At 35.7% G+C, this 24528-nt stretch overlaps 1 protein-coding gene across 1 annotated transcript in view; it reads left to right on the top strand.

Annotated features, from left to right (window-relative positions):
* The window catches only part of LOC128229992 (serine/arginine repetitive matrix protein 5-like), a 46167-nt gene extending 22067 nt beyond the window's left edge, over positions 1–24100 (top strand). The window contains exons 5-12 of the mRNA XM_052941956.1: positions 860–898; positions 3279–3677; positions 4762–4944; positions 5664–5753; positions 11272–11304; positions 19325–19354; positions 19993–20022; positions 20231–24100. Coding sequence (XP_052797916.1) covers positions 860–898; positions 3279–3677; positions 4762–4944; positions 5664–5753; positions 11272–11304; positions 19325–19354; positions 19993–20022; positions 20231–20280 — 854 coding nt within the window. The 3' untranslated portion in view covers positions 20281–24100. The remainder of the gene's footprint in view (positions 1–859; positions 899–3278; positions 3678–4761; positions 4945–5663; positions 5754–11271; positions 11305–19324; positions 19355–19992; positions 20023–20230) is intronic.
* The last annotated feature ends 428 nt before the right edge of the window (positions 24101–24528 follow it).

Raw genomic sequence — 24528 nt, 5'->3', positions numbered from 1 at the left:
CTTGGAGGTTGGGCCAGACCAGTAGATGACCCCTATTGTTTTGGGGGTCATTGGGCCAAAGGTCAAGGTCACAGTGACCTTGAATGGTAAAAGGTCTGTGTGATAACTCAACAATTCCTGCACCCATGGCCATCAAACTTGACTTGGAGGTTGGGCCTGACCAGTAGATGACCCCTTTTGTTTTTGGAGGTCATCTGTCCATAGGTCAAGGTCACAGTGACCTTGAAAGGTAAAAGGTTGTCCGAGTGATAATTTGACAATGCCTGCACCCATGGCCCTCAAACTTGACTTGGAGGTTGGGCCTGACCAGTAGGTGGCCCTATTGATTTTAGGGGTCATTGAGCCAAAAGTCAAGGTCACAGTGACTTTGAATGTCAATTGTATTTGGTTATAATTGATCATAAAAAAAAAATATTAGTAAGTGTTCAGATGTTATCTTCAACAAAATGACTAATAAAAGCCACAATGAGCAAGAAAATGAACTATTTTAATTCAACAACACTCATTTTAAACTTCAATTATAGACACAATGTATATGCATAAAACGATTTAATGTTTAATACTGTAGATGAATTATATTACAATTCAGGTACTATCTAGTATTTTAAAAAACAATTGTACTATCAATAAATTGGTTACTTGTGTGGAACCGACTATATATTAAAATTGGAACCGATTCCCAACACTTATAAGCTTGAATCATTTGTCCTTCATGAAGTTATCAAAATTGATTCCGATATATTACCAAATATTGCTTTATGGGCTCTGCATTTTGTTTTATTATAGCAATATTGTTTTTGGCATTTTGTTGCAGCCATATAGATTTATGAATAACATTGAATAATGTACTATATTCCAGGTGCATGGAACGGAGAGGACACACAAACTTCCTGTACAGGTAAAATCATACTTTAATTCTGTATTGAAGCTTTCATAAATGTTGTTGGGTGGAATCTTTGGTCACCAAACATGACATGAAGGTTGGGCCTGACCAGTAGATGACCCCTCTTGAGGGGTGATTGGGCTAAGGTCAAGGTCACGGTAATCTTTAACACAAACAAATCTTCTCCCAGTGATATCTCAAAAAAGCCTGAACCTATGATCATCAAACTTGACATGGAAGTTGAGCCAGACCAGTAGGTGACCTGTATTGACTGAAGGAAACATCGGGTCAAAGGTCATTTTAAGTTTACAGTGACCTTGAATGCAAAAATGTTTTGATTGATTACTTGACAATGCCTGTACCCATGGACCTCAAACTTGACTTGGAGTTGCATCTGACATGTAGATGACCCCTTATAATTTTAGGGTTCATCGGGTCAAAGGTCATGGTCACAGTGACCTTTAATGAAAAAAGCTTGTCTGTGTGATAACTTGTCACCCATGGCCCTCAAACTTAACAGTGGATTTTGGTGACCCAGCTGATGATTCCTATGGATTTTGAGGTCAAAGGTCATGGTCATAACACACTCTATCCTCACATTTTGAATGGTCCTAATCGTAAAACTGCCTCAAAGGCATCCACTGTCAGTGACAAATCAGCTGTCATTTCGGTCCATGCATATTTCATTCAATTGTCCATATAGTCAATCCTGACAACATGGCGCTCAGGGGGCATAATGTTTGACAAACATCCCTTGTTCTATTCTTATTATTAAAGGGACTGTGTGACAGATTGGCACCAAAAAAAGTTTTTTCTGTAACGAATCTCAGGACAATTATCTAATAGAATGTGTTACGCTTTGATATCATAATTGTAAAAAAAGTACCAAAATGTGAAAAAAAAATTGTGTCGGAGACCGAGTTCGAACCCGCGTCGCAAAAATTGAAGACCAGTGTCTTACCTACTGAGCTATTAAGGCTTACTCTGGTCGGGTGACATAATTAAGCTATAAACCTACCTCGGTAATATCAGGTGATAACACAGACAAGCCAATCACGCATAAGGAATGAATTCTACCTGGTAGACATACCCAGTAACTTTTTTTAATGAAAAAATACGAAATAACTGCTAAACTTTAATAAATTGTAAACTATGTGGTACTTCAGTAAGTAAGTTTCAATGCATTGTACACATTGATGCCAAGTTTATGTCATTTTTCGACAATTTTCTTTTTTTCGCTATTTTATTATCTGTGAGACAGTCCCTTTAACTGGGTTTTCAACGATAATTAGAATCACGTGTGTGTCGTTTAGGGCTGTTAAGCAGTCACCAAGGTTTCCAGGAAAAAGTGTTGTTTATTATATGGACACTAAACTTGGTGTATAGTAAGAACATGTGGAGAGCATGCTTGGGATTGCTTTTTGTCTGTCACATCAAAGGTCAAGGTCACCGTTACTAAATATTGATATTTGGGTTCCAGCAAATAACTACAGTTTTGTTTATGATCGACACCAAACTCGTTGTTCATATATATTAAGAACATGTGGAGTGCTTGCTTGGGATATTTTAGGCTCTGTTCTATTGAAGGTCAAGGTTCACTGTTTACAAATCTTTGAATGATCATCATAAATTTGTTTTACAAATACAGCTTTTGCGGCCAGCATCAAAATTACCATTGGTATCTAATAATTTTAGTAAGATTTTACATAAAGTGACCAAATTTGATATATAAGAAGAGTTTATGGAGATCATTCATGGGATTTGGGCCCCGAGGGTCAAGGTTAAGATAATCAAAAATAGAAAAACAGTTGACATTGTACTTAATAACTTTAGTTAGAGTTGACATTTTGCAATCAAACTTGGTATACAGGAAAGGTTTATGAAGACCTTTCATGTGATTGTGCTTGAGCCTCTTCAGGCCAAGGACAAGTTCACTTTTACTAAAATTAGAAAAACTGTTGGTTCTGATTAACTTCAGTTAGGATGGACGTATTGCAGTTCAACTTGGTAAATAGGAAGAGTTTATGGATACTTTTCATTGGATTGTGTTTGGAGCCCGGTCAAGGTCACTGTTTCCAAAAATAAATTTCAGAACTGACTGGAATTAATTAATTGAAACTTGGAAAATACTTAGATATTGATGTGAAGTTGTGCACCCTCAAGAATTATTTCTCATAGTTATCTCCCCTCGTTCATTTTTTATAAGGTAAATTCTGTCCTGCAAATACTCAAAAACTGCTTGAAGGAATTGATGATACTTGGAACATACAACGATAGCGATATGAAGTTGAGCAACCTGCAAGCGTTATAACTCTCTATCACATTGCAGGGTTATCTCCCCTTGAAGTGGCGCTTCGAAAAACAACATTTCTAGTTTGGGTTATTTTTTTTGCAGGAGAAGTCACATTCCATGTGGTGGCAAAAGTTTGGTCAGAGGTCAAGAATGACATTATCAGTGTCAATGAAATTGACACACGACGTCGTGTCGGAGATTGCGATCCTCTGCATGAAACTGCAGAAATTGATGAAGATTTCAAGGATCATTTTTATCTTTCACTGCAACCAGATGGATCGTGTCAAAGCGGCTTCAATTTAAGTCAAAACCAGACGACTGTTGATATCTCCTCAGCTTCCTCTGCTTTTACTTCAATGAATCTTTTGATTGAAAGAAATACATATTCTGTATCTTGGAATCGATCATCTAATTCAACGGAAAATTGGACGATACCTTTGACTGAAAGATATACACTTTCTGTAACAATGAATCGATCCAAAATGGTCATCACACTGAAAGGTAAGTTAAAGTTTGAAGTTTCTATCTGTAACATTAAGATGTTTACTGCAACAAGCAAATACTCTAATAATAAATATGTCAAGCTAGATATTATATAATCTCAGGTTTCCTTTTTATAAATAAAGAATGGCAGCATCCATGCTTTGAAGGTCCTTTGTATATTATATATATTTTATGCTTCATTTGATGAGTAATATATATATATATATATATATATATATATATACATATATGGTATATTACGCATAAAACTGAAAATTCAAATATTAAGAAATCACCCATATCTGGTTGTTCTTGGTCATGTATTGATACTCTTGTGTTATGTGGTTGTTATTTGTGATTTCCTTTTCTTTGGCTATTTAATCATCTATCAACGCGCATGATCAATGCTAATGGACATTAGTGTGAGGTTTAGAACTCAGACTAGTTTATCATAACAACCTAATGTATCAATTTGTATCCTCCCCCTCCCCCCCCCTGGATCTTGGTCAAATGGTCCTGAAACTTGGTCGGGAGGTTGGTCGTAACCAGCAGATGACCGCTTTTAATTTTGAGATCAGTAGGTCAAAGGTCAAGGTTGTGGTGACCTTGAACCATAAAAAGAGTACTCTTTGAGTGACAGTTCTCAAACTTGGTTGCAAAGTTGGTTATGAACTTATATTAGATCACGGACATTTAATGCGAAATCACTAATTGCGGGCCATTAGGGCGGCATATATATATATTTTTCAAAAATCTTTTAGATTACAGACTTTAATATTTAAATTCATATATTGATGTTTTATGCATTTTTCTTAAACCATTCAGTAACTTTTATAATGGTTTACGCCATAAAACATTAATTTTCGAACGGAAATATGAAAATCTGTGACCTGATCTTTTGTCAGATATCATTTATCATTGATTTGCATATATTTGCATATGTTGCTCTTTCCAAGACAATAATAAAAAAAAAATGTTGTAAAAGCGGTATGTCTGTGAGAGTGCAGCTTAAGCATTAAGAAATATTCATTGTTGATTGTATGAGTGGCACGAGGTGACTGGGTCTTATAATTGCCCTGAGGATCACATATCTGTGTTGTAGGTAAAAGTTCAGTAGACAGTGGATTAGAAGAGAGTTCCATAGACAGTGGATTAGGAAAAAGAGAATCACGAGTCGACTACAGATTATCGAAAGGCGCTATAGCTGCCATTGCTGTTCTTGCTGTTCTGGTGGTCTTGTTGTTACTCAGCAATATCGTATTGATTGTTTGCTGGAAAAAAAAAGGTACAGTGCTGATCATCTTCAAAATCATTTATTGGTCTTGTGCTTCAATTTATTAGGAGTAAAAAGAGAGGTTCATGTGACTCATTTAAAAATGCTGTACAAAAATCATAAGATTATAGAATTAAAAAGGAGGAATGTCTGTCTGAGGAACCATTGTTGCTCGTTATGGCAATATGCTTTATTTTATTTTTTGAAGAGAAATGTTCCTGTCTGTGCAAAGATACACAACAAAAGTTGTTCAATGTTAACCTTGCCAAAAAATATTGGTTGACAAAAATAGCACAAGCCCGCAAGCCCTGCACTGATAAAATGCTTTCCGGGCTTGCTCAAATTCTTTGTTTTATACAGCAGGGCTTGTTCAAAAATATAATGTCAAGCAGAAGTAAATGAATTCAGGCTTGTTCAACCAAAAGACAAATTTCAGTGATTGGTAAATCAATGTTTGATGCAATGCAAAAGTAAAATGCTACAGAACATTGAAATTCATTGTATTATACTATAACTAGTAATGATTCATATTTTAAGAATATCAACTTTATGATGACGGGACTTGAATCATTTGTCCTAAATGAAGTTATCAAAATTGATTCCGATATATCACTTAATATTGCTTAATGGGCTCTGCATTTTGTAATTATTATAGCAATATTGTTTTCAGCATTTTGTTGCAGCCATATCGATTATCATTGAATAATGTACGATATTTTTGTTTATTCCAGGTCCACAGAATGGAGAGGACATAAGAAATAGAACTTCTGGTGCACAGAATGGAGAGGCCATTTTTATAAGAAATAGAACACCCGATACAGGTAAAATCATATTTTGCTTTTGTATTGAAGCTTTCATAAATGTTGTTGGGTGGAATTTACATATTATCATGGTAGATTAACCTTGTTCTGTCTGGTCAGTTGAGCTTGTTTGTCAAAGGTGGTAAAAGTTATCTATTATCAAACAGGGGAATGTAGTTTAAAGAAATTTCTCTCACTTGATAATTTTTCATCAATTTTAATCAAATCTTATCATAATTTCTATTGATAGAACATCTCAAACAAGTTTGATAACCAGTCTGAATGCTTCAGTACTGTATTAATTGCCTGACTGATTGTCCATTTGATTGTCAACAATTTAAGGAATTGACCTCATATTCTCTGCTGTAACCTGCCTATAAAATGATGCCTCATTTATTAACAATGTCAATTTGTCAGACAGTATGTCTTTCAGTTTGTTATTTGGTGGACAAAGTCTTTTATAACATAATAACTCATGCACAGTTTAATCAAGGACAATAAAACTTTACTTGATTGATTGAATCAAGGGGTCATTGGGTCAGAGGTCAATCACAGTGACTTTAAATGCAAACTTGATAATTCCTGGACCTATGGTCATCAAACTTGACATGAAGGTCAGGCCTGACCAGTAGATGACCCCTATTGTATTAAGGGGTCAAAGGATAAGGTCACAGTGACCTTTTACGTGAAAAGGATGACAAAGCTTCTTCTAGTGATAACGAGTGATAACTCAACAATGGTCAGCAAACGTTACATGTAGGCTCAGCCTGACCAGAAGATGACCTCTGTTGATTTTATGGGTCTTCAGGTCAAAGGGTAAGGTTACAGTAACCTTGAATGCAAAAGGGTTGTCTGAGTGCCTACTAGACAATGCCTGCACCCATGGCCCTCAAACTTGACTTGGAGGTTTGGCATGACCAGTATATGACCCCTATTGATTTTACATGGGTGAAAGTTTTCCGTATTAATACGGAATTCTGTATTTTCAGTCTTCTCAAGGGTCATTTTTCCAAAATCGTGTAAATCCGGTGAGTTTTTCAGAGGGGGGTACCCCATACCCCATCATCAACATCGCGATTTACTCAAAATTGAAGACAAAACAAAGTTGTTAAAATTACTGGTTCCCAAATTCGTTCTATAAATAGCGTTGCCAAGAGTAGTAAAATTCTATTGGCGATATCAGCCGAACGTTTCCGAAAACAGTCGTTTCATTTCGTAAAAAAGCATTGTCATTCCGATGTTCTCCGAATAACCTCGGCAGTTTCCGCACCAACAAAAACTTGGATGGCGGGAAAAGCCGGTTTTCGCCGAATATTTAGTCAGTATCCTTTATGACTTTAACGACATACCGCAAATTGGAGGCAAAAATTAACAAAGAAATAAATCGAAATACTGCCGTCAAAATTGAACAATGAAGTTTCTGCCCCCATACATTGCATAATACTAAAGAGCTTGAACAACCTGCGAAAAACAAATGGAGGTGGCAATAGCTGTCAAAAGTTGATTTGACAGTCTGTGTTGGAAAACAATCAACTATTTTATTGTATGAATTACAGAGTTAAATGAATTCTTGATTAATGAGCAAGACTTTAAGTATTGAGGGATGTTTTTGTAAGGGGCCTTATGTATGTTGACAAAAGCTGTCAGAAATATCATAAATATACAACATAGATTTGATTTTTTTAAAGTCAGGAAAGGCTTTGAAATGTGTTTTAAAATGTTTAATTCCTGGAGCTTCCGGGGGCCTCCGGCTCCCTGGACCCCCAGGCTATTTCTTTAGCAAATAAAATAGTTCTTTACTACTTCTAAAAGATGTATTTTGGTAATTGAATATTCGATCGAAAGAAATACCTAACATCAATTTTGCTGTTCATTTGCATCCCTAATTTTGACCCCTTTGAAAAAGAGGGGTACCGTAATTCACCTAAGAGTTCGGACACTCTAAATATTCGGACACCCATAATTATTTTCCAAAATAATTTATTTTGCGTACCTAATTTTCGGACACCCAAAGGACATCAATCATAACTTTCACAGTTACCAAGTTTCACAGACGAAGATTATTGATTTTTATCTTTACAATGCCTGGCTAGATTACCTAACCGTATACAACAGGGTGAGAAGTTAATTAGTTACTACCCATCCTAAACGATTTATTGCCTGTTGAAAAGGAAGTGTGATATATTTATTGGAGGATTAAAGAAACAACAAGGGATTAAGAAAACATAGACATGACATGTTTGTAAAACGATCTGCCAATAAACTTTCAAACTTGTATCTCACTTATAGACTGTAATAATCAATAATCGTACAGTTATACATTAATCCTGCATAGCAATGTCCATGCTCTCCACGAGATCCTCGTGGGTATAATAACTGTAAGTTATGTGACGTCACACAGTGTGACTCTTTGATCTGAAGCCGATAGAATGTGTTTATTCAGTTCAATGCATGTATAAAATGGTGTTTTAATTAACTTGATGAAGGATTTACACTTATAGGCGTAATAAATAAGTTTATGACCATTGATTACTACGGGTAAATTAATAAGTGGTAAAATGCAAACATGAAGAAAAAAGGCAGGTTAAACAAACATGTAAATAAAATGTAAAAATGGTAATTTTCTATGTATTCGGACAGCGAAAAAAATAATTAATTTAAGGTGTCCGAACTCTTAGGTGAATTACGGTATATTACTTTGCACATGTCGGTCTGTTGGTCGGTCAGTGGGTCGGTTGGTCTGTCCGTCGGTAGACCAAAGCTTGTCCGATGATAACATAACAATTTCTGGGCGTATGGTCATCAAACTTGACATGAAGGTTGGGCGTGACCAATCGAAGACCCCTATTGATTTTAGGGCTCATCGGGTCAAAGGTCAAGGTCACAGAAAAAACCTTTAATGATGAAAGAATTTTAAATTTGTCCGAGTGATAACCTAACAATGCCTAGACCTATGGTCATCAAACTTGATATGGAAGTTGGGCCTGACCAGTAGATGACCCCTATTGTTAGCTCCACTGGCCGAAGGCCATGGAGCTTATGTCGTCACAGATTGTCCGTCGTGAGTGCGTGCGTGCGTGCGTGCGTGCGTGCGTAAACTTTTACTTTAAACGACATCTCCTCTGAAACTGATAAGCGGATTTTGACAAAACTTCACAGGAATGTTCCTTTGGTGGTCCTTTACCAAAATTGCTCAAATGGTTCCGGTCCATTGCACAATATGGCCGCCAGAGCTAAAAATAGCAAAATCTTTAAACGACATCTCCTCTGAAACGGTTCGGCAGATTTTGATGAAACTTGACAGTAATGTTCCTTGGGTGGTCCTTTATTAAAATTGCTCAAATGGTTCTGGTCCATTGCACAATATGGCCGCCACAGCTAAAAATAGCAAAATCTTTAAACGACATCTCCTCTGAAACGGATAGGCAGATTTTGATGAAACTTGACAGAATTGTTCCTTGGGTGGTCCTTAACCAAAATTGCTCAAATGGTTCCGGTCCGCTGCACAACATGGCTGCCAGGGCAAAAAAATAGAAAAACCTTTAAAGAACATCTTCTCAGAAACCGATGATCAGATTTTGATGAAACTTAACAGAAATGTTCCTTGGATGGTCCTTTATCAAATTTGCTTCAATGGTTTCGGTCCACTGCACAAGATGGGCCCCAGAGGTAAAAATAGAAAAACCTTTAAACGACTTCTCCTCAGAAACCGATGATCGTATTGCAATGAAACTTGACAGAAATGTTACTTGGGTAGTCCTTAACCAAAATAGCCCAAACAGTTCTGGTCTGCTGCACAACATGGGCACCAGAGCTAAGAATAGAAAAAAACGTTAAACTACATCTTCTCAGAAACCGATTATCAGATTTTGATGAAACTTTACATAAATGTTCATCGGGATGCCCTTTAACCAAAATTGCCCAAATGGTTCCGGTCCGCTGCACAACATGGCTGCGAGAGTTAAAAAATAAAAAAACTTTATACGACTTGTCGTCGAAACCGATGACCTTTTTTCGATAAAACTTGACAGAAATGTTTGTTTGGTGCTCCTTTACTCAAATTGCCCAAATCATTTCGGTCCACTGCACAACATGGCAGCCAGAGCTATTAAAGTAAAATTTTTTTTTAAATAACTTCTCCTCAAAAATTGCTGATTGTATTTCTATGAAACTTTACGAAAATGTTCGTTAGGTGGTCTTTGCTTGAACCTTTTGGCCAGTGGAGCACAGGCACTGATGTGCCTCTTGTTTTGGTTATAGGTGTCCGATCAATAACTCAACAATGCCTGCACCCATGGCCCTCAACCTTGACTTGGAGGTTTAGCCTGACGAACAGATGACCCCTATTGATTAAAGGGGTCATTGGGCCAAAGGTCAATGTTACAGTGACCTTCAATGATAAAAGGTTGTCCAAGTGATAACTCAACAATGCCTGCACCCATTGCCCTCAAACTTGACTTGGAGGTCAGTTGATAACCCTATTGATTTTAGGTGGTCAAAGGTCAAGGTCACAGTGGCCTTGAATGCGAAATTTGTTCAGTGATAACTCGACAATGTCTGCATCCATGGCCCTCAAACTTGACTTGGGGTTGCGTCTGACCTGTAGATGACCCCTTATGATTTTAGGAGTCATTACATCAAAGGTCAAGGTCACAGTGACCTTAAATGAAAAACATTTGTCTATGTTATAACTTAACAATGCCTGCACCAATGACCCTCAAACTTGACATTCAAGTTTTAGGTGACCAGTTGATGACTCAGTTTTGATTTTAAGGTCATAGGTCATGGTCACACTCTATCCTCACATTTTGAATGGTCATAATCTTAAAACTGCCTCAACGGCATCCAATGTCAGTGACAAATCAGTTGTCATGTCGGTCCATGTATATTTCATTTAATTGTCCATATAATCCTGACAACATGGCACTCTGGCGGGGGGGGGATTGATATCGTACCAAAATCGCGTCTATTTTTCGATGAAACATTTAAACATGTAAACAGGTTGTCGACGTGATATACGCTTGACGCTCTCACCCGATATGGTTTCCATTGCCCCGTATATCCCATATCGGGTCACCTTCTAACCCCAAAACTTAGAACATTTACAGTGTCACAGTCCATAATAATTTTGAGAGATATTCTACTTGTATCTGGCTCTTAGAGATACTTAGTCCTAACTAGAGAGTTCATTTCCTCTTAACAAGATTACTAGTATATATCAGAATTAGGAATTAGTTATCTCTTGATTAAGATTTGGACTTTTATCTCTTAATTCGAATTTCCTATCTCATTATTAAGAGACACTTTTATGCAAAAATATCATAAACTGTGGCAAGCTTTGATAAATAGTTTACCTTGTTTATCGATATAAACAAGACATTTTCCTGTTGAGGACAAAATAACAAAGAAAAAAATCAAAATTAATAGAAATTGCAGAAAATAGAAATAATAGAAACAGTTTCAACAACATAAATCTTATAATAAGTATTGTTTTTGGCACAATGTTTCAACCACATAAAATGCCATATTTGCATTCCAGGTGCAGCTGGAATGCAGAATGGACACAATGCAGGTAACACATGACACTCAGGGGAGGGTTGGGGGGGGGACATAATGTTTGACAAACATCTCCTGTTTTTTATTAGCTCACCTGTCACATAGTGACAAGGTGAGCTTTTGTGATCACAATTTGTCCGGCGTCCGTCGTCCGTCCGTAAACTTTTACTTTAAACGACATCTCCTCATAAACCGCTTAGCCAATGTTCCTTGGGTGGTCCCCTTTGAAAATTGTTCAAAGAATTGAATTCCATGCAGAACTCTGGTTGCCATGGCAATGGAAAGGAAAAACTTTAAAAATCTTCTTCTCCCAAACCACAAGGCTTACGCTGTTGATATATGGTAGGTAGGATCACCAAATGGTCCTCTACCAAGATTGTTCAAATTATGGCCCTGGGGTCAAAATTGGCCCCCCTCCGGGGGGTCATGGGTATGCTCTATATGTTTATAGTTAAAACTTCAAAAATCTTCTCCTCTCAACTAACTTGGACTAGAGCTTAGATATTTGGCATGATTCATCGTCTAGTGGACCTTTACAAAGATTGTTCAAAATATGGCCTTGGGGTCAAAATTGGCTCCGCCCCGGGGGGTCATGGGTTTTCTCTATATGTTTGTAGTGAAAACTTCAAAAATCTTCTTCTTTGAACTTACTTGGACTAGAGCTTAGATATTTGGCATGATTCATCGTCTAGTGGACCTCTACAAAGATTGTTCAAATTATGGCCTTGGGGTCAAAATTGGCCCCGCCCCGGGGGGTCATGGGTATACTTGATATGTTTATAGTTAAAACTTCAAAAATCTTCTCCTCTTAACTTACTTGGACTAGAGCTTAGATATTTGGCATGATTCATCGTCTAGTGGACCTCTACACAGATTGTTCAAATTATGGCCTTGGGGTCAAAATTGGCCCCTGCCCCGGGGGGTTAGGGTATACTCTATATGTTAATAGAGAAAATTTCAAAAATCTTCTCCTTTGAACTTACTTGGACTAGAGCTTAGATATTTGGCATGATTCATCGTCAAGTAGACCTCTACAAAGATTGTTCAAATTATGGCCTTGGGGTCAAAATTGGCCCCGCCCGGGGGGGTTAGGGTATTCTCTATATGTTTATAGTTAAAACTTCAAAAATCTTCTCCTCTGAACTTACTTGGACTAAAGCTTAGATATTTGGCATGATTCATCGTCTAGTGGACCTCTACAAAGATTGTTCAAATTATGGCCTTGGGGTCAAAATTGGCCCCGCCCCGGGGGGTCATGGGTTTTCTCTATATGTTTGTAGTGAACACTTCAAAAATCATCTCCTCTGAACTTACGTGGCTTAGAGCTTAGATATTTGGCATGATTCATCGTCTAGTGGACCTCTACACAGATTGTTCAAATAATGGCCTTGAGGTCAAAATTGGCCCCGCCCCGGGGGTCATGGGTATACTTGATATGTTTATAGTTAAAACTTCAAAAATCTTCTCCTCTTAACTTACTTGGACTAGAGCTTAGATATTTGGCATGATTCATCGTCTAGTGGACCTCTACAAAGATTGTTCAAATTATGGCCTTGGGGTCAAAATTGGCCCCGCCCCGGGGGTTAGGGTATTCTCTATATGTTTATATTGAAAACTTCAAAAATCTTCTCCTTTGAACTTACTTGGACTAGAGCTTAGATATTTGGCATGATTCATCGTCAAGTGGACCTCTACAAAGATTGTTCAAATTATGGCCTTGGGGTCAAAATTGGCCCCGCCCCGGGGGGTCATGGGTTTTCTCTAAAAAAACTTAAAAAATCTTCTCCTCTGAACTTACTTGGCCTAGAGCTTAGATATTTGTCATGATTCATCGTCTAGTGGACCTCTACAAAGTTTGTTCAAATTATGGCCCTGGGGTCAAAATTGGCTCCGCCCCGGGGGGTCATGGGTATGCTCTATATGTTTATAGTTAAAACTTCAAAAATCTTCTCCTCTGAATTTACTTGGACTAGAGCTTAGATATTTGGCATGATTCATCGTCTAGTGGACCTCTACAAAGATTGTTCAAATTATGGCCTTGGGGTCAAAATTGGCCCCGCCCCGGGGGGTCATTGGTTTTCTCTATATGTTTGTAGTGAACACTTCAAAAATCATCTCCTCTGAACTTACGTGGCTTAGAGCTTAGATATTTGGCATGATTCATCGTCTAGTGGACCTCTACACAGATTGTTCAAATAATGGCCTTGAGGTCAAAATTGGCCCCGCCCCGGGGGTCATGGGTATACTTGATATGTTTATAGTTAAAACTTCAAAAATCTTCTCCTCTTAACTTACTTGGACTAGAGCTTAGATATTTGGCATGATTCATCGTCTAGTGGACCTCTACAAAGATTGTTCAAATTATGGCCTTGGGGTCAAAATTGGCCCCGCCCCGGGGGTTAGGGTATTCTCTATATGTTTATATTGAAAACTTCAAAAATCTTCTCCTTTGAACTTACTTGGACTAGAGCTTAGATATTTGGCATGATTCATCATCAAGTGGACCTCTACAAAGATTGTTCAAATTATGGCCTTGGGGTCAAAATTGGCCCCGCCCCGGGGGGTCATGGGTTTTCTCTAAAAAAACTTAAAAAATCTTCTCCTCTGAACTTACTTGGCCTAGATCTTAGATATTTGTCATGATTCATCGTCTAGTGGACCTCTACAAAGTTTGTTCAAATTATGGCCCTGGGGTCAAAATTGGCTCCGCCCCGGGGGGTCATGGGTATGCTCTATATGTTTATAGTTAAAACTTCAAAAATCTTCTCCTCTGAACTTACTTGGACTAGAGCTTAGATATTTGGCATGATTCATCGTCTAGTGGACCTTTACAAAGATTGTTCAAATTATGGCCTTGGGGTCAAAATTGGCCCCGCCCCGGGGGGTCATGGGTTTTCTCTATATGTTTGTAGTGAAAACTTTAAAAATCTTCTCCTTTGAACTTACTTGGACTAGAGCTTAGATATTTGGCATGATTCATCGTCTAGTGGACCTCTACAAAGTTTGTTCAAATTATGGCCCTGGGGTCAAAATTGGCCACACCCCGGGGCTGATGGGTTTTCTCTATATGTGTTATAGTGAAAACTTAAAAAATCTTCTCCGAACTCACAAAGACAAGTAACGTCTTAATTTAAACTGGATAACATATTTAGTACACATACCAATTTTCAATATGGGCCACATACATCAATTAATAACAAATATACATATATAGATACACACGTAAAATCAAGTAGTGACAAGAGCTTAGATATTTGGCATGATATATCATCTAGTTGACTTGTACCAATATTGTTCAATCTTTGGCCCTGGGGTCCAAAAATGTCCCCACCCGGGCGGTCATGGGTTTCCTTATATATGTATATGATGAAAACTTATAAAATCTTCTTCTCCGAAACCAAAAGGCGAAGGCCTTAAGATATTTGGTATGAAGCATTGTTTATCGGACCACTATTAAGATTGTTCAAACTTTAGCCCTGGGGTCAAAATTGGCCACGCCCCGTGTTCATAGGCTTAGGTTTTCAATATTTTTATATAGTCTTATATAATAAAACTTTAAAAATCCTCTTCTCCAAAATATAAGACCTAGAGCTTTCATATTTGGTATATAGTGTTACCTAGTGGACCTACACCAAAGGTATTCAAATTATTGTCCTGGGGTCAAATTGGCCTTGCTCAGGGGTCATTTGTTTTTACATTGTCTTGTCACTTAAACGTCTTTTCCTCTGAAAGTAAAGGTCAGAATGACTCCATACTTGATATGTAGCATCCTTACATGGTCCTCTCTCAACTTTGTTCAAATGGTTTTGTTTGCCCCCTTTTAGGGGTCACCAGAGCAAAAAATAGAAAAACCTTTAAACAACTTGATCTTATTAACTGCTTGATTGATCTTCAAGTCTGAAGCATCCTAGCATGGGCCTCTGTCAGGTCTTTTCAAATAATTTTGTTTGGTCCCTTTTAAGGGCCACCAGAGCTAAAATTAGTAAAAAAACCTTAACATTTTCTTCGCATGAACCCCTTGATAGATCTTCAGCAAATTTGGTTTGAAGTGTCCTTGCATGGACCTCTCTTAAATTTGTTCACATAATTTTGTTTGGCCCGGTTGCCATGGCAACCTAAAGGAACATGTCAACAATTGGTTATAATCATCTTCTTCTCCTAAACCGTTTTGACAATTTTGATGAAACTTCATAGGAATGATCCTTAGTTGGTGCTTTTTCAAAATTGTTCAAAGAAATTAATTCCATGTAGAACTCTGGTTGACATGGCAACCTAAAGGAAAAGTGTCAACAATTGGTTACAATCATCTTCTTCTCCTAAACCGCTTGGACAATTTTGATGAAACTTCATAGAAATGATCCTTGGTTGGTGCTTTTTCAAAATTGTTCAAAAAAATTAATTCCATGCAGAACTCTGGTTGCCATGGCAACCTGAAGGAAAATATAGGCTGTCGTGTCCGCGCTGTGACTTTCTCTTATATGGACAGATTTTAAAATGACTTGCCATATGTTTTCGACATACCAAGACAACGTGTCGTGTGCAAGACGCATGTCCCTACCTCTAAGGTTTATTCACAATGGAATGCTGAATATGAGGACATAAAGAGTGTTGGCTGTCATTTAGTATGATTGGTTTTTTTTCTATGCTCAGATGCAATTTAATATAACTTGCAATATGTATTTGACACATAAAGGCAAGATCAACTTTTTATGTACTTGTTCATAGATCAATGTCACATTGGGGGGCATTTTTCACATACTTTGACAGCTCTTGTTCAATATTCTTTGAGAAACAAGCTATATTAATAACAAAGGTTAAACTCTTTTACTCAGGTGAACGATTTAGGGCCATCATGGCCCTCTTGTTCAATATACCCCGGTAGCCTAATTTGCATAAAAACAAATATTACAATAAAAATTAAATATTTATGGAAAGCTTAACACAATATTTGAAACAAACTTTTATAAATCAAGCATGCAAGAGGATTGGGCCACGAGTTATATGTCCATCAGTTACAGCCCCCTCCCTGAAAGTTTGACCGCCAAGTATTCAAACATTTTAAGTATAAACTCAGCTAAGAGGCACATGGCTAGAGCCCAAAAAACAATTGATAATTTAGAGATGCAAACAAATATTTGATCAAACGTTTAGTATTCGAATGTCAAAATATTCAAATATTCGATTTTGTTGTTGTTGCAACAAGTAGGGCTAGAATGCCCTCAGGCTATTTCTTTAGCTAATAAAATGCTTCTTTACTACAACATCTAAAAGTTGTATTTTGGTAATTGAATATTATATATATATTGAAAGAAATACCAAATATTCGAATATCATATGGTTTGGATCCCTAATTTATATATGACTTCCATTGAACTGTATATATTTGATGTTAAATTCTGCTGTTAAAAAATTAATTAGTCCAAAAGAGTTGTCATTTTTAGCTCCACTGGCCGAAGGCCATGGAGCTTATGTCGTCACAGATTGTCCGTCGTGAGTGCGTGCGTGCGTGCGTGCGTGCGTAAACTTTTACTTTAAACGACATCTCCTCTGAAACTGATAAGCGGATTTTGACAAAACTTCACAGGAATGTTCCTTTGGTGGTCCTTTACCAAAATTGCTCAAATGGTTCCGGTCCATTGCACAATATGGCCGCCAGAGTGACATCCTTCTGTTGGGAATAGTGCTCCTTGTTTTTCAGAACCTATGGGTACTATGTAAAAACAAAAGGCATCTTGCTTGAATAGACTGTAATAATATCAACATGGTTAGAAAAGAAATGCCATGCTTTAATAGCTTTGATTACATTTTACTACTGAATTACCTCCCTTTAATAGAAAAAAAAATAATGTCTTAATTTTTCACCTATAGCATCTTTAAATAATTTTTAAGTAAACATATAAGCATAAAGTTCTCACAAAAAGATCAATTTAAAAACCTTACATTTATACATAGGAAAGTATATATAGACTGAACATTAATTTTCGTTTAAGTGACATTCTGAAAGTTTATGAAACAGCTATTTTTAGTAACTTAAATGGCCGAAAAGTGTAAGTGAAACACCAAGTCGATTCTATCTCGTCAGTTCTTGTTCAGGTTAGATATTTGCTTCATAATCTATTCAGATTAAATGTTAACCGATGATCAGATTTTGATGAAACTTGACAGAAATGTTCCTTGGGTGGTCATTAACCAAAATTTGTTAAATGGTTCCAGTCCACTGCACACCATGGCTGCCAGAGCTAAAAAATAAAAAAAACTTTATACGACTTGTCGTCGAAACCGATGACCTTTTTTCGATAAAACTTGACAGAAATGTTTGTTTGGTGCTCCTTTACTCAAATTGCCCAAATCATTTCGGTCCACTGCACAACATGGCAGCCAGAGCTATTAAAGTAAAAAATTTTTTTAAATAACTTCTCCTCAAAAATTGATGATTGTATTTCTATGAAACTTGACGAAAATGTTCGTTAGGTGGTCTTTGCTTGAACCTTTTGGCCAGTGGAGCACAGGCACTGATGTGCCTCTTGTTTTGTGATACGCAGGCGCATAAGTAGTGCAAATTTTGGATTACGCAGATCGTTGACAGACAGCATATTAACCCTTCACCTCCTACCCCCATTCGGTTTTTATTTCAAATTCAGGGTTATTGGTATGACAAAAAATTTGACCTGTCAAAATTTCATTACATAACTGTGTATTTGTGAACAGTCAGCTACGGGTCTGATATGCTTATACTTGAGTCATCATTAAAACAGTTGCGATATAAGAGAACATGTGAAAAAACTAATAAAAATGGTTGTCCACTTTGCATGATGGGTCATTGACTTTAAGAAAATCATAAGATTTAATATTCAGTTATACCAAACTGTAAAATAAATAATTTGAATATAGTTATGGAAATATATCATGCCTCCAACATTAATGACGCAACGCAATTGGTCCAGGGCTGGTCAAGCGGTGACACCATTTTCTTATGCCCCCCTTCGAAGAAATTTGACGTGAATGTTGGGCCTGACCATTAGAAGACCCCGATCGATTTTAGGGCTCATAGGGTCAAAGGTCAAGATTACAGTGACCTTCAATGATAAAAGGTTGTCCAAGTGATAACTGAACAATGCCTGCTTCCATGGCCCTCAAACTTAACTTGGGGTTAGGCCTGACCAGTAGAAGACCCCTTATGATTTTAGGAGTCATTAGGTCAAAGGTCAAGGTCACAGTGACCTTAAACGAAAAAAGCTTGTCTGTGTGATAACTTGACAATGCCTGCACCCATGACACTTAAACTTGACATTCAAGTTTTTGGTGACCAACTAATGACTCAGATTTGATTTTAAGGTCATAGAGTCAAAGGTCATGGTCATAACACACTCTATCCCCACATTTTGAATGGTCATAATCTTAAAACTGCCGGGGGGGGGGGGCGTATTGTATGACAAACATCTGTTGTTCCATATTGGGTCAACAAATTTATATTGTACCAAAATCACGTCTATATTTCGATGAAACATGTAAACAGGTTGTCGACGTGATATACGCTTGACGCTCTCACCCGATATGGTTTCCATTGCCCCGTATATCCCATATCGGGTCACCTTCTAACCCCAAAACTTAGAACATTTACAGTGTCACAGTCCATAATAATTTTGAGAGATATTCTACTTGTATCTGGCTCTTAGAGATACTTAGTCCTAACTAGAGAGTTCATTTCCTCTTAACAAGATTACTAGTATATATCAGAATTAGGAATTAGTTATCTCTTGATTAAGACTTGGACTTTTATCTCCTAATTCGAATTTCCTCTCTCATAATTAAAAGACACTTTTATGCAAAAATATTATAGACTGTGGCATGCTTTGATAAATAGTTTACCTTGTTTATCGATATAAACAAGAAATTTTCCTGTAGAGGACAAAATAACAAAGAAAAAAAAAATCAAAATTAATAGAAACAGACAGTTTCAACAACATAAATCTTATAATAAGTATTGTTTTTGGCACGTTGTTTCAGCTACATAAAATGCCATATTTGCATTCCAGGTGCAGCCCGACAGAATGGACACAATACAGGTAACACATTATTTTACTGCTGTATAATAGTCTTAATTAATTTTGCGGCATGGAGTGAAACATAGAATTATTATCTTTTAAAATGAGGCTTATGGGAGCCTCTCTTTATATGACAGAATATTTGGGTCAAAAGTTGCTTAAAGACAAAAGTAGGGCGGAAATACAGATGCAAATCTATGTGGTTTAGAGATGCGGGTCTAAATTTAGAAGTACTAGTCTAAAAATAGAGGTATACCTCTAAATAAAGAGGTAGCAGTCTAAATATATGGTTTCTATTGTGTTTAACCAAAGAAATGTAGCATTCACCTGCCAAGTTGAACTTGTTTGAAATGACGTCACCAAAGGGACATCATGACATTATTTTTATTGTTTGATTTTCAAGGTTACCCCAAATAAATTGACATTTTTCGTAATTTTTAACATAAAATTAAGAGAAAATTTGTTGAGTTTCGATTTATGATGGAAATATATTTAACTGATGACCACAGAAACTCATATTTTCATCTGTGAAAATATCTCTTTCTTTAGTCACTCTGAATTTTTTTTTTATTTTACACAGAAGTTCCAAAATATCCACTATTTAATCATATTTGTCAAATTACTTCATTTTCAATTATTTCTATATAATTGTATTGCAGGCCTGCCAAATGGTAATGCAACCGAAAATGGTAAAGAATGTTTGCATTTTAATAATTCGTTAAACTTTAAACAAAAAATTACTTTTGACATGCAAAATTTTATTAAATGCGATACAGAAAAGGATAAAATTGGACACAGATTAACGACTCATATTTTGCTTACCCGGTATTGTTTTTTACAAACCCTGATATTTTTTGTTAATAGAATCAATGTAGCCAATTTTATTTGAACCCGCAGATTCCACTGTGCATGTTCTACTGGTCGAGGAGGATGGGTACACGACTTAGGAGGTGTAGGCCACACTTCCACCTGCTTAATCAACACTCCAGTCTCCTCCATTATCTCTCCTGTAATAAAAAATAAAACGCCGGGATACAAAAAGACAGCGCGGAAATAGCCGAACAAGCAAAACTCATACTCAGACTGCTATACAATTTACATGTATCTATTTTTATGGTTTTGACGTCATTCTGCTTAACATAGAGCGCATTGAGACAAAAAAATGTGTTAAAACAATATGAATTAAAGTAGTTCTTTGGAGTTCACAGTCTTAATACTACCTGCGGCGTGCATGTGAAGCTAGTCTAATAATGGATGTGTGCAAAAAAAATCAACAATGAACTGCTTATACATAATGGAAAGATAACAACAATGGGATGAAGTAGAAGAGAAGATAGACTTATTATTTTGATATGTCATGTACTTTGTTTTATATTTGTCACTGTGCATTTTTTATTTATTTTAAAACTGCACTCTCACAGATTGACAGTTTTAACTTTTCTGTTAATTTTGTCTTAAAACTTAAGCATCAATACCTTCAACTCATTCATATAAGATAGATAACTATAGAACATATCTCAATTATTTGGAAAACTGCCGAAAAACTTATTTTTCTTAAAGTGTTACTAATGCTTTTAGACATAAAAATGAATTTTTGAACCTAAATATGAAGACTTTGATCTGAACTTTTATCAGCAGTCTTATATCACTGGTTTCCAGACATTTACACTAAAATTGGCTCATTCTATAAGACAAAAAATAGAAATGTTGTCAGATTGGTCAATTTATGAGAGTGCAGCTTTAAGTGAAACTGTTTAAGTTCAATTGTTACAATTAACTAAATGAAAATGTGTTTTATATTTCTCACTATGTATTTATAATGTTTTTAAATTTCCTGAAAACTTATTCAAGTTCAATTGTTATGAACAAATTGAAGATGTCATAGTTTAACACCATTTTTTCAAATACCAATATTTAAATAATAGTACCCCAAAAAATCAAAGGCTGATGGTTATAAAAAAATAAGAAAACAATGCTTGATAATTTTTGTTTGATTAAATTGTCCAATTTTATTAATGAATGTTGATTGTATTTTTTCAAAATACTGAAAGAAGTATTTCTAAAAAGTACATGTACTGAAAAATATGGCTTTAGAAAAATGTACATACTTATTCCTGAAAACAAATCAAATATGGCTTTGAAATGGGTTTCATTGTATTGAATTTGACACATTTTTTTAAGGAACTTGATGTAAAGAATGAAATTTAGTAAGGGCTATTCCAGTAAAACATATAACCCATGGTGGGAAGGCAATTATTTAAATAGTATATCAGTGGGTGTCTTTTCGCTAATTTTGACCCCGAAAGGGTAAATTTGCTTCTGTAAGGAGGTAGTATATTTTAAAAGTGCCTTCCCCCCGGGGGTTATATGTTTGAATGAAATAGCACTAAGTTGGTAAAGCTTTATCACTTAAAATTTATGTTTGTCATACATGTACAGTGATCGAAATTAGCACATTAGCACCCAAGCCCTGCACTGGTAAAATGTCTTTCGGGCTCGCTCAACTTCTGAATTTTATATAGCAGGGCTTGTTCAAAAATTTGATGCCAAGCAATAGTATAATAATTCGGGCTTGTTGATCCAAAAGTCTAATTTCGATGACTGCATGTGTATGTGTTGATTTTGAATAAGGGTGTCACTTGTAAAAAGCTTTGTATGAAACTTTTGTATTGGTCATTGTGTGGAAATCGGTCATTTAATACACTATTTATTGTTAAAAGCTTCGCATTAAACTATGCAATAACATCTCAATGAATTTATAATAGTGCTTTTAATAATGAAACTTTATTATCATTCTGTTTTAAACCTTTATTGTGGTATTGTATTATAGCAAAAAAATATAACTGCATCAAATCTTAAAAAAGTTTGTATTAGCTACTCTGAATTCTATTCCTTTGTCTTCAGATAGAGTTAGAATCCATTTAGCATAGACATTCTTGGTTGTTACCTTTTATTTTTTATTATGATTTGCTTCATTTTTAAGTTTCTACATGTTAATGAATACTTAGATAAGATACATGTATACCGCATTTACGTTTCTGGTTTTTATTCAGGGTTGTTGGAACAAGAGTGAGGTTGTGCACACAAACTTAGTTTAATAAATTTACATTTTACTGACCCCCTAGTATTACACATTCCATATAATGTTTGTTGTTTGTGAATGTGTGGGTGTTGTTGTTGTTCTCTATTTGTGGCGTTGACCCTATGCCACTGAGCAGAGTCTATGTTTAAGCTTAAGACAACATTTTAATGGTCTTGTGTCTGTAAATACCATATACTATATATATAAAGTATTGTAAATAATGTAAAATGTAAGTGCTTGTATAAAAGGTTGTTTGAGCAAATGCATATAGACTATATATACATATACTGTAAATGATCTTAATTTATTTGCCATTTTGTACATAAAATATGAAATGAGTTTCTGAAAAGTAAGAAAACAAGCTTTTGGTGTTAAATATAAAAAATGCACTCTAAAAAAATTTCACCTAAAACACAAAGTAAATTTTTCAATGGTTTTACTTTCAAGTATATTGTAATGGTAAACTGAAACAAATAATTCTCCTCTCGGCTATTTATGTTATTTATATTGCTTTTTAGAACTACCTTATGAAATGTTCTTGTTTGAATCAGATACACTATCTCTTAAGAAGCTGGGAAGTTTATTTACTGTTTTAATTTTATTAAATATATGACTGAGAGAATGTTAACACATGGAACTATAATCAAAAGGACGACTGGCAATGGCATAAGTTGATTAGTTTTCTTTCCCATTTTCAGCATTTCGGCATTGGACAACTTTATAGGCATTTTAAAGTCTTTTTTCATTAAGGTTTATACAAAAAGAAATGAATAAAATATGAAATCATTATCAAAAAGGCTGTATTTATATAATAGTTGATTAGTTTTCTTTCATATTTACATTGTTAATTTTGGCATTGGACAAGTTTATAGGCATTTTAGTCTTTTTTTCATTAAGGTTTATACAAAAAATAAATAAATAAAATATGAAATGGTTATTAAAAAGTCTGGCATTAGTTGATTAGTTTTCATTGTTTATTTCGGCATTGAAGAAATTTACAGGCATTATAGTTGTTTTCATTAAGGTTTTAAGTTATATCCAAAAAGAAATGAATCAGATATGAAATTATTGTCAAAAAGACTGGCATTGGTTGATAAGTTTTCTTTCCCATTGTTCTTGTTTGTTTCTTTTCCTTTGGCATTGAACAAGTTTATAGACATTTTAAGTATTTTCTCATTTCAGAAGTTTAAGTTATATTTAACTTATGTATACTATGACATTCCTTAATTTAACTTATGTATACTATGACATTCCTTAATTTTACAGAATGTTCAGATAGTGATGGCATTATGGTGAAACATATAGTTAACACAGATTTACTTATTTCCTTTTGAACTTGCTTTTAACAGTTCGTGATACATGTATGTACATACACGATTTGTGAGAAATATCTTCCAATAAGAATGTATTTAACTGTATATTAAGTGCTCAAAGCTTGATTAGAAGGTGTGAATGCATGTACTCATTGCTTGTCAAATATTGATCATATCTGAAACAAACGTGGGTGGGTGTGTGCTGCTTTTAATACCAATGTTGTGTTTTCTGAAAGAAATAGTCCAATGTCAAATTTTCACAAATAGATGCACTGTGGCATTTTGACTCTCGGTTTTGCTTCGTAAATATGAGAATAATAATAAAAAACACTTAACCCAAAAAGGAGACTTTGTGAAAGACGTAATGCACGTGTAGTTTTTCTTATAGCGACATAATTATAATGCGTGCGAAATACCCCATTACACTTGTATGCTCGTTTGTACTGGACAATTTGTAAAAGGCGTCCACCCACACAAGGTATTGTAGGTTTCTCGTGGTCTCTAAAATTGGTGGTCACTAAAGTTGGCACGTGTGTTTTAATGGGTCATCAATATGGAAACTTCCACAGATTTCTTTTTTTTTTCGAAGAATAAAGTTGAAAAAGGTAGTCAACATATGTACCCATTAATGTTATGCCACACCACCGGGTGAAATTTCACGGCGCATACAGCGTTGCATCGTTCTACAAAATGCTGTCAAGTTGGAATTTTGGCCAGGGATTGCATCGTTGAATTACAAGCAAATCTAAGATATCTATAAGTGTAGAAGTAGAAAATAGCGAAGTCTTTTATAGGCTAAG

This window comes from Mya arenaria, chromosome 4, assembly GCF_026914265.1.
Source record: "Mya arenaria isolate MELC-2E11 chromosome 4, ASM2691426v1".
NCBI lineage: Eukaryota > Metazoa > Mollusca > Bivalvia > Myida > Myidae > Mya > Mya arenaria.
Note: the sequence above shows the minus strand (reverse complement) of the source record. Positions and strands in the feature narration are given on the sequence as shown.